Source organism: Rhinolophus hipposideros (assembly GCF_964194185.1).
Source record: "Rhinolophus hipposideros genome assembly, chromosome: 19".
Taxonomy (NCBI): Eukaryota; Metazoa; Chordata; class Mammalia; order Chiroptera; family Rhinolophidae; genus Rhinolophus; species Rhinolophus hipposideros.
The window spans coordinates 41,602,346-41,614,996 of NC_138065.1; the positions used below are offsets into that span (position 1 = coordinate 41,602,346).

The 12,651-nt window shown below is 41.8% G+C and overlaps 2 protein-coding genes across 3 annotated transcripts in view; one reads left to right on the forward strand and one right to left on the reverse strand.

Moving 5' to 3' along the window:
* Positions 1-2,363, reverse strand: part of RGL1 (ral guanine nucleotide dissociation stimulator like 1) — a 218,881-nt gene extending 216,518 nt beyond the window's left edge. The window contains exon 1 of one of the 2 annotated variants that reach the window (XM_081026003.1): positions 1,915-2,363. The gene's annotated coding sequence lies outside the window, so the exon portion shown is untranslated. The remainder of the gene's footprint in view (positions 1-1,914) is intronic. The other variant, XM_081026001.1, reaches the window with a different exon arrangement.
* Positions 2,364-2,503: 140 nt separating this feature from the next.
* Positions 2,504-11,825, forward strand: ARPC5 (actin related protein 2/3 complex subunit 5). Its single transcript, XM_081026916.1, has 4 exons — positions 2,504-2,861; positions 5,162-5,234; positions 7,459-7,635; positions 10,439-11,825. Exons 1-4 carry the CDS (start codon positions 2,719-2,721, stop codon positions 10,499-10,501), a joined length of 456 nt encoding a protein of 151 aa, XP_080883042.1. The 5' UTR covers positions 2,504-2,718; the 3' UTR covers positions 10,502-11,825.
* The last annotated feature ends 826 nt before the right edge of the window (positions 11,826-12,651 follow it).

A 12,651-nucleotide genomic window follows, 5' to 3' on the forward strand; every position in this document is an offset into this window, starting at 1 on the left:
TGGATTATTGCTTCATTGGATAGAAAAGTGTTGAGTGCCTACTATGTACAAGGTACTTATCATCGAGATAATAAAAAAATACTGCATTGGAAAAGGATATTTCTGACATTATTATATCTCAAATATAATATGTATTATGTGGCTGAAACTTAATTATATTTAACACATTCAACACATAGAGCAAAATTATGAGCAATTAAAAACAATTATACCCTTGAGCAACTCGATTTTTTAAATTCCCCTCTCTGTTCCCTTAAGTTGATTTCTACTCTGGGTTTCTTTCCCAGTTCTAAAACCAGAGAACAAAGAAATTTCCTAAATAAGACCTTATACAAAAGAATAGAAACGGTAAGAGAACGGATGTATTAGCTCATGAATCCTTGTTTCCATTTATTCTCAGTAGTGCTTCTAATAGTCAATTTTCTCTTCTAAAGTTAGCAAAATATTGAAACTGAGAAAAGAATATTAGAACAAATCTTTATTCTAAGTTATATAATGCTATTCACCACAGTAATGATCTGATACTTTGGTATATGACTTTTTTAAAATAAAGGTTATCAACAGGTAGAAATTTTTCCTTTGCTATTTTAAGACAGTCCTTGGGGAAGTTTTTACCAGCGTGTTTGTTCATAACTTGAATGTTAATTTAAAGTAATGTCACTTCATCACCTCAATGATATATGTTCCAGAAGGGTGATTTATTTGGGAAAAGAAAATGCCATATTGCTTCTTCCTTCCAAGAAAAAAACATGCAGTCTATTCCTGAGGATGACAGATTAAAGAGATATAGATATATGTGTATACCTATATACACATATTGATATAGATATACATGTATGTATATACATAAGTATGCACATGTATCTAATGAAGATTTGATTTTGAGATCTTTCTTCCTCTTTTTACTGGTTCATTATTCTCAGTGTGATTCTCAAACTATAATGTCTTTCCCATTTTATTCACTCATCCAGGAATAAGTGAGTACCCGAATACACTGAGTACCTTCTGCATGCTTAGCTTTATGTCAGACCTAAAGGAAGACACAGAAGAAATATAAGATAGCCTCCGCCCTCCAGAATCTTTCCATCTCTTCAGGGGCAAGATAAAACACAATATATCATTAAGTAATTTATAAGGCTGGTTTTAAAATCAATGGTACAGGTAACACACATTTCACATTTATGTACAATTTCGTAGCTCCAAAACACGTTCCTGTATTTAAATCTCAGAATAATCTTGTGAAGTCCACATTAGTAGCCCCACTTGAGCAGTGAGGAACCTGAGATTCAGAATTTTAAGTGGCATGTCTCAATCAAGTAGATTGCAGTGAAAGACTCAAGACTCCAGCCAGGATTTACCCATTCTAAATTTAATTCTAAATTCCTGTGCTCTTTTCAATAGAGCACAGGAAACCAATGATGAGAGTACTTAACAGGGCAACAGCCGGCCTTCTGCTAGAGGTGGAATTAAACTAGACCTGATAGGATGTCGGGAAAACAAAGCCATCTGAGCAGTGTCCATCCCAACGTCCAAATTAATTTTAATCTACACATATTTGTACTTCAGCGTTGCACACCCAGCGCAGCTACCATTTACCTCCTCAGTAGGAGCTTTGCTCTCAGAAATGGGCTTGTCAAATATAATAAAAAGCTGGCCTAAAGGGAATCACATAAAATCTTAGATCACAAACGTCTTAAATCGTACACGTCTACTGATTGTTACACATTTTATTCCCCCTCAGCACCGGAGAACGTAGCTCGCCCCTGCCCTTTTCTAGCATCCCTGCTCCACACAAGCACTTATTTTGAGCTGTCCGTGAGTGACCCTACCCCAATTCCACAGGTTCAGCCAGCTTTGCCTCCCGCCCCCAGCCCCTGCCCAGGCCCCTCCCCCGCCCTCCCAATGGGATGATACCTAGTTCAGGTTCTGCAGGTGCCTTCGCGGTGCTGTCCCACAGCACTGACAGCGGGTATGACCTTTCCACTCTGTCCTTGGGGACCTCCCGCTGGCCGCACAGCGTAGTTCCACCCCCGGGGAAGGGGCTCCCGGCTCAGGAACGCAGCCACGAGCAGCGCACGGTCCGAAGCGGTGTCTCCGCGAACTGGAACGGCGCTGGGCGCCGGGGCGTGCATCCCTCCGCCCTACTACCGCCAACTGCAGGGCACTCGGTGCGACACCCAGTCCATCCCACCTCACAGGCAAGTCCAGGACGGCCGGACCCTACGCCAGACCCGCATGACAGGTCGTTGGCGGCGGCAACAGCCAAGGCCAGCCGCCCCCAGTGCCCATCGCCGCGAACAGGAGAAGAACCCCTAGACTGGACCGCAGAGAAGCGTTCCTATGGAAACCCCCCCGGATCACGTGAGGCACGCGGATGACCAATCGCCTGTCACCTCCTCATGCCCCGCCCCCTCCCGCCCCCGCCTCCTGGGCCCCGCCCCGCCCCCTTCCTGCGGAAAGTCCGCGCCTGCGCCCTGCGTCGAGCGCGCGCCCGGGAGGCGGGCGAGGACCGCGTGGGAGGCCGCCGCCGAGCGCGAACCTGGGGAGGAAGCGGCGCCGCCAGCGCGCAGGCCCAGAACCTCCCGGGCCCGGGCTGCCGGCGACGCCCCGGAGCGGAAGAGGGAAGTGAAGGCGCCGGGCTGCGGGTTCCTGCAGACTGGGCTTGCCGAGGGCCAGGCAGCACCGACAGGAGGCCTTCGCCCCCGCTCCGGCCCCGGGATGTCGAAGAATACGGTGTCGTCGGCCCGGTTCCGGAAGGTGGACGTGGATGAGTACGACGAGAACAAGTTCGTGGATGAGGAAGACGGGGGCGACGGGCAGGCCGGGCCCGACGAGGGCGAGGTGGACTCCTGCCTGCGGCAATATCCTTGCGGTCGGCGGCCTCCCATCCCGCCGCGCCCCGGCGGCCCCCGCGCCCGCAGGGTCTGGGGGGGACGCGCCTCCCGGGGCGCGGCGCCGAGCGGCCCCCGTCTCCTTGGGGTCCCCCATCCCGCGAGGGAGGCGCTCGTCCCCAGCTCACCGGGTCGCCCGGAGACCCCGGGGTCCGCCCCCCGAAACCTGCCCCGCGGGGCGCCTTCCACGCGCGGATTCCTCAGGTGGCGCCGGGAGCTGCTGCGTCCGGGCCCCGGGTCCGCCGGCCGCGCCCTCGGGCGCTGGGGACGCTCGGGGCGGGTCAGGACGGTGGCGGGCGCCGGAGTTCTCCCCCCGGGACGCCGGTCACTGGGGTCGCCTTAGCCCCAGGACTTTCCCACGGGGGGGGGGCGTCTTTCTTAGTGACTCTGTTTTTGTTGCGGTGGTGGTTTTGTCTTGGTAGAATTAGGATAGTTTATTCCTTTCTGGGAGAGATGGGGTAGTTTGCAGAACGAGGCCCTCGGTCCTTTGCGCCTGGGGGCCTTTTTTTTTTTAAGAAAAAATTTTGCAAAATACAAGTTGCACAGAATTTGCTAACCGGGGGAAAGGGAGTAAGTACAAAATTACCAAAACTCGCAAGAAAGGAAGAAGCTTGGAGGCTTTACCCTGCTGAGCGAAGGACCGTGGAAAGAAGCAGAGGGAATGCATGTGGAGAATCCCTGGAAATATATAAAATGAATCCCAATGCATGAACTAGAAGACGGGCCAGTTGTACAAAGCAGAATCATTTTTTATAATCCTGAAATCGTTTCCATTCTAGTTAAAATGTGGTTGTCAGTGCCTAGTTTTTGGTTTTGCATATTTAAATATTCGTAACATTTGCACGAGATCTTTTTTAGAAAAATGTAAATGTTGCAATAATCCAAGCTGCAGTTTTTGAGATTGTCAATTACTGAATTCACTCATTTCTAATTATTCTTGGGTGGATTCGTAAGGAAGGCTTTATAGACGCCTCATGGGTGTCCTGTGAAATTATAATGGGGAAATAGATGAGTGAAAATATGTGGTAGCAACTATATCTGGTCTTAAAGGCATCTAAAATACAGCACTAAACATTTATCAACATACAGATATTTATTTAATTTCCACAACTTTCACAATCAGCAGTTGCTATTTTTCATTATTTAAATACTTACGTATTTTGGGCCTTAAAAATGAGCCAGTCTACAAAAGGCGTGCTTCTCTAGAAGTCCATTAAGCCTTGAAAATGACAGCTTACCACCAACCATGGGGTTTTTTGTCAGACCTCTTTCTTCAGAAAATAAGTGGTGAACATTGTTCTGCCTAAAAACATTGTTTGTGGTGGATAAATGATGTTGTGTGAAACTAACATTTTAGGTGGTATGAGAGGACTCTTAAATGGTTCTGTATCCATATAGTAGGTCTGTTTATAAAGATACTGTCTCTTCTACTCTTGTTACAACCAGAAGAGACAAATGCTGGTTAGGCACTACAGATGGAGGAACAAGTGAGCTCTGTGTGGTTTTCCTTTTAGGGGAATGACTGTACATTCTGACAGTCTGATTGGCCTTCTGTGTCTCATACATGCGAACTCACTAGTGCTTTCAAAGAGAGACTAAATGTACTAGGTATGGCCTGACACAGTCTAAATAACCTTTATGAAATACGAAAGAAAAGATTCAAAACAGAAAAGTTAAGCTGCCTCCTAAGGGTCATTGAATTATGATATCTGCTGTAATGCCTCTTCATCAATATTGAGAGATTGCTAATGTATGTCATTCAGATTGCTAAATTAATAATACACCAGCATTTTTCATCAGGATTTCAATTAACATAGAATATAATTCTAATAAAAGTTTGGTCTTCATTTTTCCAGTTAGAATCACATAAAAAAACATTTTGGTTGAGGATAGACAGTTTCATTTTGGGGCCTAATAATTCTGATACATATTGTAGAGGTTTTTTAAACATCACTGGATAGTGTTTCCATATGTTTCTCATTGGAAAAGGAGAGGTTCTCAAGGCATTCATTTGATAATTAGAACCTAGGATGGAAGGGCCTTTGCTTTATTAAAAGAACTCCCAGGTGATTTTTTTGTAGTTTTCAGTACTTTACCTTTGATTGACATCCTTGAAACCAACATGTTGAATTTTCCAATAGTGAACATAATGACCATAGTCATTTTTCTTTTTCTGCATGAAGTCAAGTCTTAAGAACCAGTGGTTCCTGGTAGTTAAAATGCTTTTCCTGTGGGCTGCCCTTTGCTGCTGTGTCCTTAACATCCACCACAGGAAACATGACAGCTGCCCTGCAGGCTGCTCTGAAGAACCCCCCCATCAACACGAAGAGTCAGGCCGTAAAGGTAAGTCCCAGATCACAGTGATCCCTGATGATATCGTAGCATTCTTACCCAAATCCTCTGAAGTGTCACAAAATCAAGAAATATTTTAACTATTCACGATCTTCGCCATGGAAGAGTGAATGATGTAGTTTGATAGGTAAACATCTGCAGATGAATAAAGAACAGGCTAACACTGGGTTACTTACGATCATGCTTCCTGGTAGGCACACACCAAGTTCAAATGACAGATCATTTCTGTGTGTTTTTAGGGGAGGCTGCAGGTTGAGTTTGAGCATAGATTTGAAGAATAAGTGAAACTTTACAAAGTGAACAGATTCTACTTCTTTTCTTGTTAAACATCTGTGAACGTTGTACAAGTATTAAATATTTATTATAGAAAACTCAAGAGAGGTGGGGGGATGAAAAACGGTAACCATCCATAACCCTACCACCTCAAGATTGTAATTACTACTTTTGGGGTTGCTATTTGCTGATACAGTTTTTTTTTCTATGAGGGGGTTTTTTGTTTTTAAATAAAAATGAAATTTTATAACCTGCGTTTTTAGTTGTATAGCCATGGACATGAACATCTTTCCTTGGCAATAAGTTTATTTCTGTAACATCTTTTTTAATGGCTACATATAGACAATGCTGCAGTTTATATGGAATTAATCTGTTTTGTCGTATATTTACATTATTGACCTTTTTTTCCTGTTGTAAACAGTACTGAAATGGACAATGTTTTGTAAATTCTTAATGATTTCCTTTGAATAAATCCCTGGAAGTGAAACGCTGGATTTTAGAATGCACATTTTTTTAAGGCTTTTGGTGCACACAGTATTGCCAAATTGCCCTTAAGAAAAGTTGTGCAACTTAACGTTCCCTGCAGCAGTCTTTCAGTAATTCTTAAGAACCTATTAACTTCATTATTTATTATGTAAAGTGAAACCCAGAGCACCGACCCCAGTGCCACAGTTATTCAAACATCCTAGGAGCCCTAAGAACCTCCTTAGTTGAATAGTAGTAAGTAATAAGTAGGTAAGTGCATGATAATTATCTAGGCAACACAATTCTTTATAAGGGGAAAATTTTCTTTGGTTTTCAAAATTGGTAAGAAACATTGAAATTTCAATTTTACCACCTTCTGGTTTTTTTGTACGAATGGTTATTTCCTCTCCCAGTGTGAGAGTGGGCGGTCATGGCTCTGGATGTAAGGAGGGTTTTCAAAATTGAGTAATTGCACAGTCTTGAAACGGAAGACAACAATGGGTGGTAGAAACAGTCTGTAAAATCCTGACCAGTGTTTACGACAAAGGTATCACTTTTTCTCGAATAGAAGGAAAAATGAATTCTTCAAAGGATAAATGAAGTGTTCCTTTGATTGGCCTGACAGATAAAAACTAACTTTTCTGCTGAAGCAGCCTTGTAGGCAAGAAAAATAAGATCGTTATAAATGAATATCACTATATCTTACATCAATAGTCACTTGCCTATAGAAAGGAAACTTTAAAATGAGTTTTCTTTAAAACTTAAATATTTATTGATAACTTATTTCTGATGGATGGTTCAAAGTAGAACTACAGTTTGTTTTCCTTGTTCAGATTTTTTTAAGATCAAGAAGTAAAATTTAAATATGGATTTAATAAATTGGTAAATTATCACATCTATCTGTAAGCCCATCCTTTCATTCCTACCTTCAAATACGTCAAGAAGCTGTCCACTTCTGACCACCTCCTTTGCTACCTTGCTGGCCGAAACCAGCCTATAGTTTTGCAGTAACTTCCTCTCTGGTCTCTACTTCTGCCTTGTCCCCTCCCCACCCCCCAGCTTATTCTCAAGCTTGGCTCAATGGCAGCCAAAGTGATCCTGTTCAAATGTAAGACAGACGATGTCACTGTCCTTCCATGACGATGTCATGTCCATCATTTCTCTGGGTGAAAGCCACAGTCCTCACAATGGCCTGCAGGGCTTCCGAGATCCGTCTTCCCACTACCTTGCTGACGTCTGTCCTGCTGCTCCCGACCACTCCACTCTAGGCCTTGAGTCTTCATGCTATTCCTTGAACACACACTAACAGCGTTTGTTCTTTCCTCTGCCTGAAATACTTTCCTCGGCTATCCCCAAGGTTTCCTTTTTCATGTCCTTCAGAACTTGACTCAGATGTCACCTTCTCAGTGTGATCTTTCTAAAACTGTAACCTCGCACATACATATCTCTAAATGTTCTATTCTTTATTTCCCCTCAGGATCGGGCGGGCAGCATTGTCTTGAAGGTGCTTATCTCTTTTAAGGCTAACGATATTGAAAAGGCAGTTCAATCCCTGGACAAGAGTGGCGTGGATCTCCTAATGAAGTATATTTATAAAGGCTTCGAGAGCCCCTCTGACAATAGCAGTGCTGTGTTATTGCAATGGCACGAAAAGGTAAGTTACGAATTATAAATCTGTATGACTGGTTTCTTTACAGTAGAGAATAACAGTGACAACCTCTCTCACCTAAATAATTTTGACTTCTTGGTTGTATGTCTTTGTTATTACAAATAAATGCATGAAAGTGAAAGTTTAGAGTTATGCTTACGAGCCTTGGACTTAAGAAATTCTGATTTGCAGCACTTACATTTCTTCAGTAATGATTATTGTTTATGACACGTAATCTTAAACTTGGAACTAAATCAAAACTCTGAAAAGAAAACAAGCAATAAAAATCAAGAATTCTTTGACAGTGGCCAAAAGTTGGAAACAACGCAAGTATCCATTGACAGATGAACAGTTAACCAAATGTGGTACATAACATACAATGGAATAAAATGGAAATCTCTGTTCATGTAAAAAAGGAAGTTCTGATAAATACTACAGCATGAAGGAACCTTGAAAACATTATGCAAAGTGAAATGAGCTAAACACAAAAGGACAGTGTGATTCCACTTGTATGAAATATCTAGAATAGGCAGATTCATAGAGACAGAAACTAGGTTAGAGGTTACGGGGGCTAGGGAGAAGGAAGAATAGAGACTTAATACTTAATCAGTACAGAGCTTTAAATGTTTGGGCTGATAAAAAAGTATTGAAAGTAGATAGTGGTGATGCCTGTACAATATTGTGAATGTAATTAATGCCTGAATTTTACATTTAAGAATGGTTAAAAGTGGCAAATTTTGTGTAATGTATTAATAATTAAAAAAAGAAATAGGGGGTGGGATGAAGAATTCTTGAATATTTTGTACTGTTTTCATGCATTTTATTCTGCAATTCAAGCAGATGCTAGTATACTATCAGAGAAAAGGAATTTGAGTAAGGTAATGTTTAACACCCAGCTCTTATATTACATTGGTGTAAATATGAACAATGTAACATTTAAATAGAACCAACCACAGGTCAAGGCTCTATTCTCTAACATCTTACAATTCCCAAAACTCAGGTTTTCAGAAGCTATTGTCTGTGTATCTAAGTAAAAACACACATCTAGGATAAGACTAGGTAGTAAAACTTGCTGTCTAGCCTGGGTCAAGTCCCTTTATCGCTCATACACTATCAAATAAAAGAGCTAACGTTTATGGATAAGATAACCACACCTCCCAGTTTTCCCAAGACAGCCCCGTTTATGCCAGTTGTTTCAACATAATTATGAATAGTTCCCTTTCACTCTACAGTATACCAATTTGGAGAATAATTTTATACAGTCATCCTATTCATGCAACACTTTGTGTTTGCCAGGCACTGTGCTATTATGTTTCGTTTAGTCCTTACAACTCTATGAGGTATATAAATACCTATGTCATCGTCAGTGTCCAAACAAAGAGCCAGCTTTAAAACCTAAGCAACCTATTTCCAATGTAGCCTCGGGAGCACAGCAAACACTGACTGAGCTCTTATTATATTCCAAGCAGTCTTCCAAGTACTTTATAAATAACAACTCGTTTAATCTTCATAAAATACTAGGAAGGAAAGCTTGATATTATTCCCCTGTAGTAGATGGGGAAGTTGAGGCACTGATAAGTCATCACTTCTTTAACATTAGTCATCAGTATTTTGCTAATCTTATCTCCTAAACACTTCTCAAATCATCCAGTCAGATATATCTCGAATGAAACTGTTCACAGCGTCTCTCCCAGTCTGTTGGTAAACTGGTCTCCCGGTTACCAATTTTGCCTCCCTGAAATCTCTTCTTCACCCAGTTGCCACAATGCTCTCTCTCAAATCCAATCTACTCTTGTCAGTCACCTGGAGAATGATGTCTGGTTTCCCAAGTCCAGCCTCACCTTTCTTGTCGTTCTTCCCCGTCAGCTTCCATAGTGCCAACCTTTCCCCTGAACATGCCATAATGTCTTACTCCCCTGTACCTTTGCTCATGCTTTTGTCTGCCTGAGTGCCTCCTTACCATGTTATGTCAGTGTCTCACGTCCTTATCCATTTCATTTATCCTTTTCTCCGGGAAACCAGACCTGATCATTCCACATTCCTTTATACCCTCAGGCTGGGTATGTGCTCTCCTCTGTACTTTTATAGTGCCCAGAGCATCGCTCTGTCACTTCATAATTATGTTAAATGATCTGTTTATGTATCCGTCTCTTCCCGGTAGATCAGAAGATGCTGTATTGATTCACTTTTATATCCCCAGCATGTAGCACAGTACCCAGTACACAAAGGTATTCAGTAAGTGTTGTTTGAACACTAGTAAACCAAAGCTTCAAATTCCTAATACTTAATCATGACTTCCAATTTTTCAAGGTAATGTCCAAGTTAAAATTTTGTGTTCTTAGCTATTAAATAGTAATTCTTTCCTAGGGGAAAAAAAGAAATCTGACAAATTCTGACTAACTAAATAAAGCTTACGATGCTTTATTCCCAGTTTGAATGCCTTCCTGACACTGCTGAGAATAAGAGAGTAGAACACATACCCTACATTTATATCTGAGCATGTTTTAGGCAAGAATATTAGGCTGTCGGTATTTCAGAACATACTAGAATGTAAACTGGTATCTCACTAGAATGCCAGTGCAGGGGGTCAGAGACTCTGGAGGTTTTGTTTTTAACTGGATCCCCCAGTGCCAGGGACACTGGGCATAATAGGCACTCCATAAATAGTTACGAAAATTAGTGAATTCAGAATCAACATTCCTTCTTTAAGAAAAAAAAAATTTTTTTTTAAAGAAAAATAAATACTTTACTTGGTATGAGAATTGACCCTTCATGGTTTTGTCAAATTTACATTTTGGTGTGTTTTCAGGCACTGGCTGCTGGAGGAGTTGGGTCCATTGTTCGTGTGCTGACCGCCAGGAAGACCGTGTAGGCCAGCAGAAGCTGGACATCTGTGGATGTGGGAGTTGCTGGTACAGAGACCAAAACAGCCAAATGCCCCCGCTGCCCTTTGGGTAGCATCTGTTTCTCTCAGCTTTGCCTTCTTGCGTCCTTTTTCATATTGCTAAAGAAGAAAATTACATATCAGTTTTCCTTTAATGAAAATTGGAATAATGTAGAGGGAATGTTTCGACGGGTGTTTCCTGCTCTGAAAACTATTTCAGTGATGTGTATACCAGTCTGTATATAGTATAATTTACATTCAAGTTTAATTGTGCAATTTTTAACCCCTAATGGCTGGTGTTCTTGTTTTTCTGTGTGTTTTTTTTTTTGGGGGGGGGGGAGGGTTGTTTTTGTTTTTGACTAATAGTGAAAAATTTGATCCGAATTTGATGCCGGTTTCCTAACTCATTGCAAGCCAGGAAATGATCCTTATAAAAAATACATTTGAGAGACTGGCAGCTATTACCATTGCGAAACTGGACCATACTTCTCTTATTTAAGCAAAATGTGTTTCTGGAACAAGTGGTGGGTGACCACCACTACCAAGTCCAGCTTTGTTTCTGCTTGCCTCCAGATTATGTGAGTTTTAAGTTTGCTTCTTCTCAGCAGCCAGTAATCACGGCCTCTCGATTTTTTTGTGGTCACCAGGGTCCAGAGCAAGGAGTCTTGCTCTACACAAATGTATCTATAAACTACTAGAGCCTGTTTGGCCTGAACATAAAGCTGTTGTTCCAATCACATGGCCCTCCTTGGGGAAACTAGTCCAAATAAGAAAGGACATGGAAGATATGATGTAGTTCAAACTCTGGGCAGCCTCCGAATGAAACGCTCTTTTCCATAGAACTATAGTAGCCGCCTTAGACACGATGAGCTGTATAACCAGTATTTCCTATGCCCTGTCAATGTCTTCAGTGTTCTCCAGGGTAATGGGGATCTCAAAAGATTTGGTTCAGATCCACACGTATACATTCTGTATTTTAGCTCAGTGGTTTAAAAAAAAAAAAATGCCACACAGCAAAAAGTGTTTACTTTGTTGGACAAACCAAATCAGTTCTCAAAAAAAAAAAAAAAAAATGACCGGTGCTTATAAAAAATTGTTCCTCGGTAGCTCCAAAACAAACCACCTGAATGCATACGACCAAGCGGGACATCAGCCTGTGTTTAGTATTTACATGGGACACCAGTTTCATAATCACTGACATGTGCAAACTGGTACAGAAATTCTATAAGCTCTTTGCTGTTTTTGATACTTGCCTTTTGTTTTGTAAAAATGATGAAGTTCAGAAAATAAAGTGTCAGTGTTGAATAATTGATTTTTCTAACTGTTACTCTAATACTTAGGAATGTACGCGTATAGTTAATTAAGACCAAAGATTTCCTGTTTTACCACCAGGTTGCTGTACTCTTGACAAGAATTAATTGGGTACGGAAGGTTTATAAAACTATTCAAATATAAGGTAGCAGAGAGAGGGGAGAGTCACTCACGAGGTGAGAGCACTGCTAAAGCCTGTGGGGTGACTCCATCGCCCTCCAGATGCCACCTGAACTCCTGGAGTGTCACTGCCCAGAGATACCGACTAGCATGTGCGAATCAGCCTAGCAGCGACAGTCATTTATTTCCAGCTTCTAAACGCTTTCTGACACCTCAGATCTATTTCGTATCCTTACCTACTCACACCAACCTGTGGGTTTTCACACTGCACCTGACTGGATTCCTATTTTCAAGCTTTAGAAACTTACAGGCAGTTCAGAGAGCTGTGAGTTAAGACCACTGAGATCCAAGCTAAGCAGTAAGTATTAGAGGTAGCAAGTAGGTAGAGCATAAGCACTTACAACCTTCAATATGAAAATGAGTGACACTACAATGTTTCTTCATAAAATCGTCACTTTGACTACAATGCTGGGGAGAAAGCTGGAGTTACATGTTTTATAGTCAAGAATGGGTGTGTTCAGAATCTGCCAGTCAATTAGCTTTACTCAGGGAAGCTAGGAAAAATATTGAACAATTAATACAGCCTGGGGACTGAATCAGAATGGATGTCAGCTGGAAACAACTGGCTCAACGGATGCATGTGTCTTGCCTAACGTCAGCCTGTTGTCGTACTGACCATGATACTGAAAGCGTGGAGGGTAGTCAGG

Bases quoted from the DNA above. Each gene is read 5' to 3' on its own strand.
- ARPC5 (XM_081026916.1), top strand. From the start codon at position 2,719: ATGTCGAAGAATACGGTGTCGTCGGCCCGGTTCCGGAAGGTGGACGTG. The intron at 2,862-5,161 runs ATATCCTTGCGG...AACATCCACCAC, and splicing joins GTGGACTCCTGCCTGCGGCA to AGGAAACATGACAGCTGCCC. The intron at 5,235-7,458 runs GTAAGTCCCAGA...ATTTCCCCTCAG, and splicing joins CGAAGAGTCAGGCCGTAAAG to GATCGGGCGGGCAGCATTGT.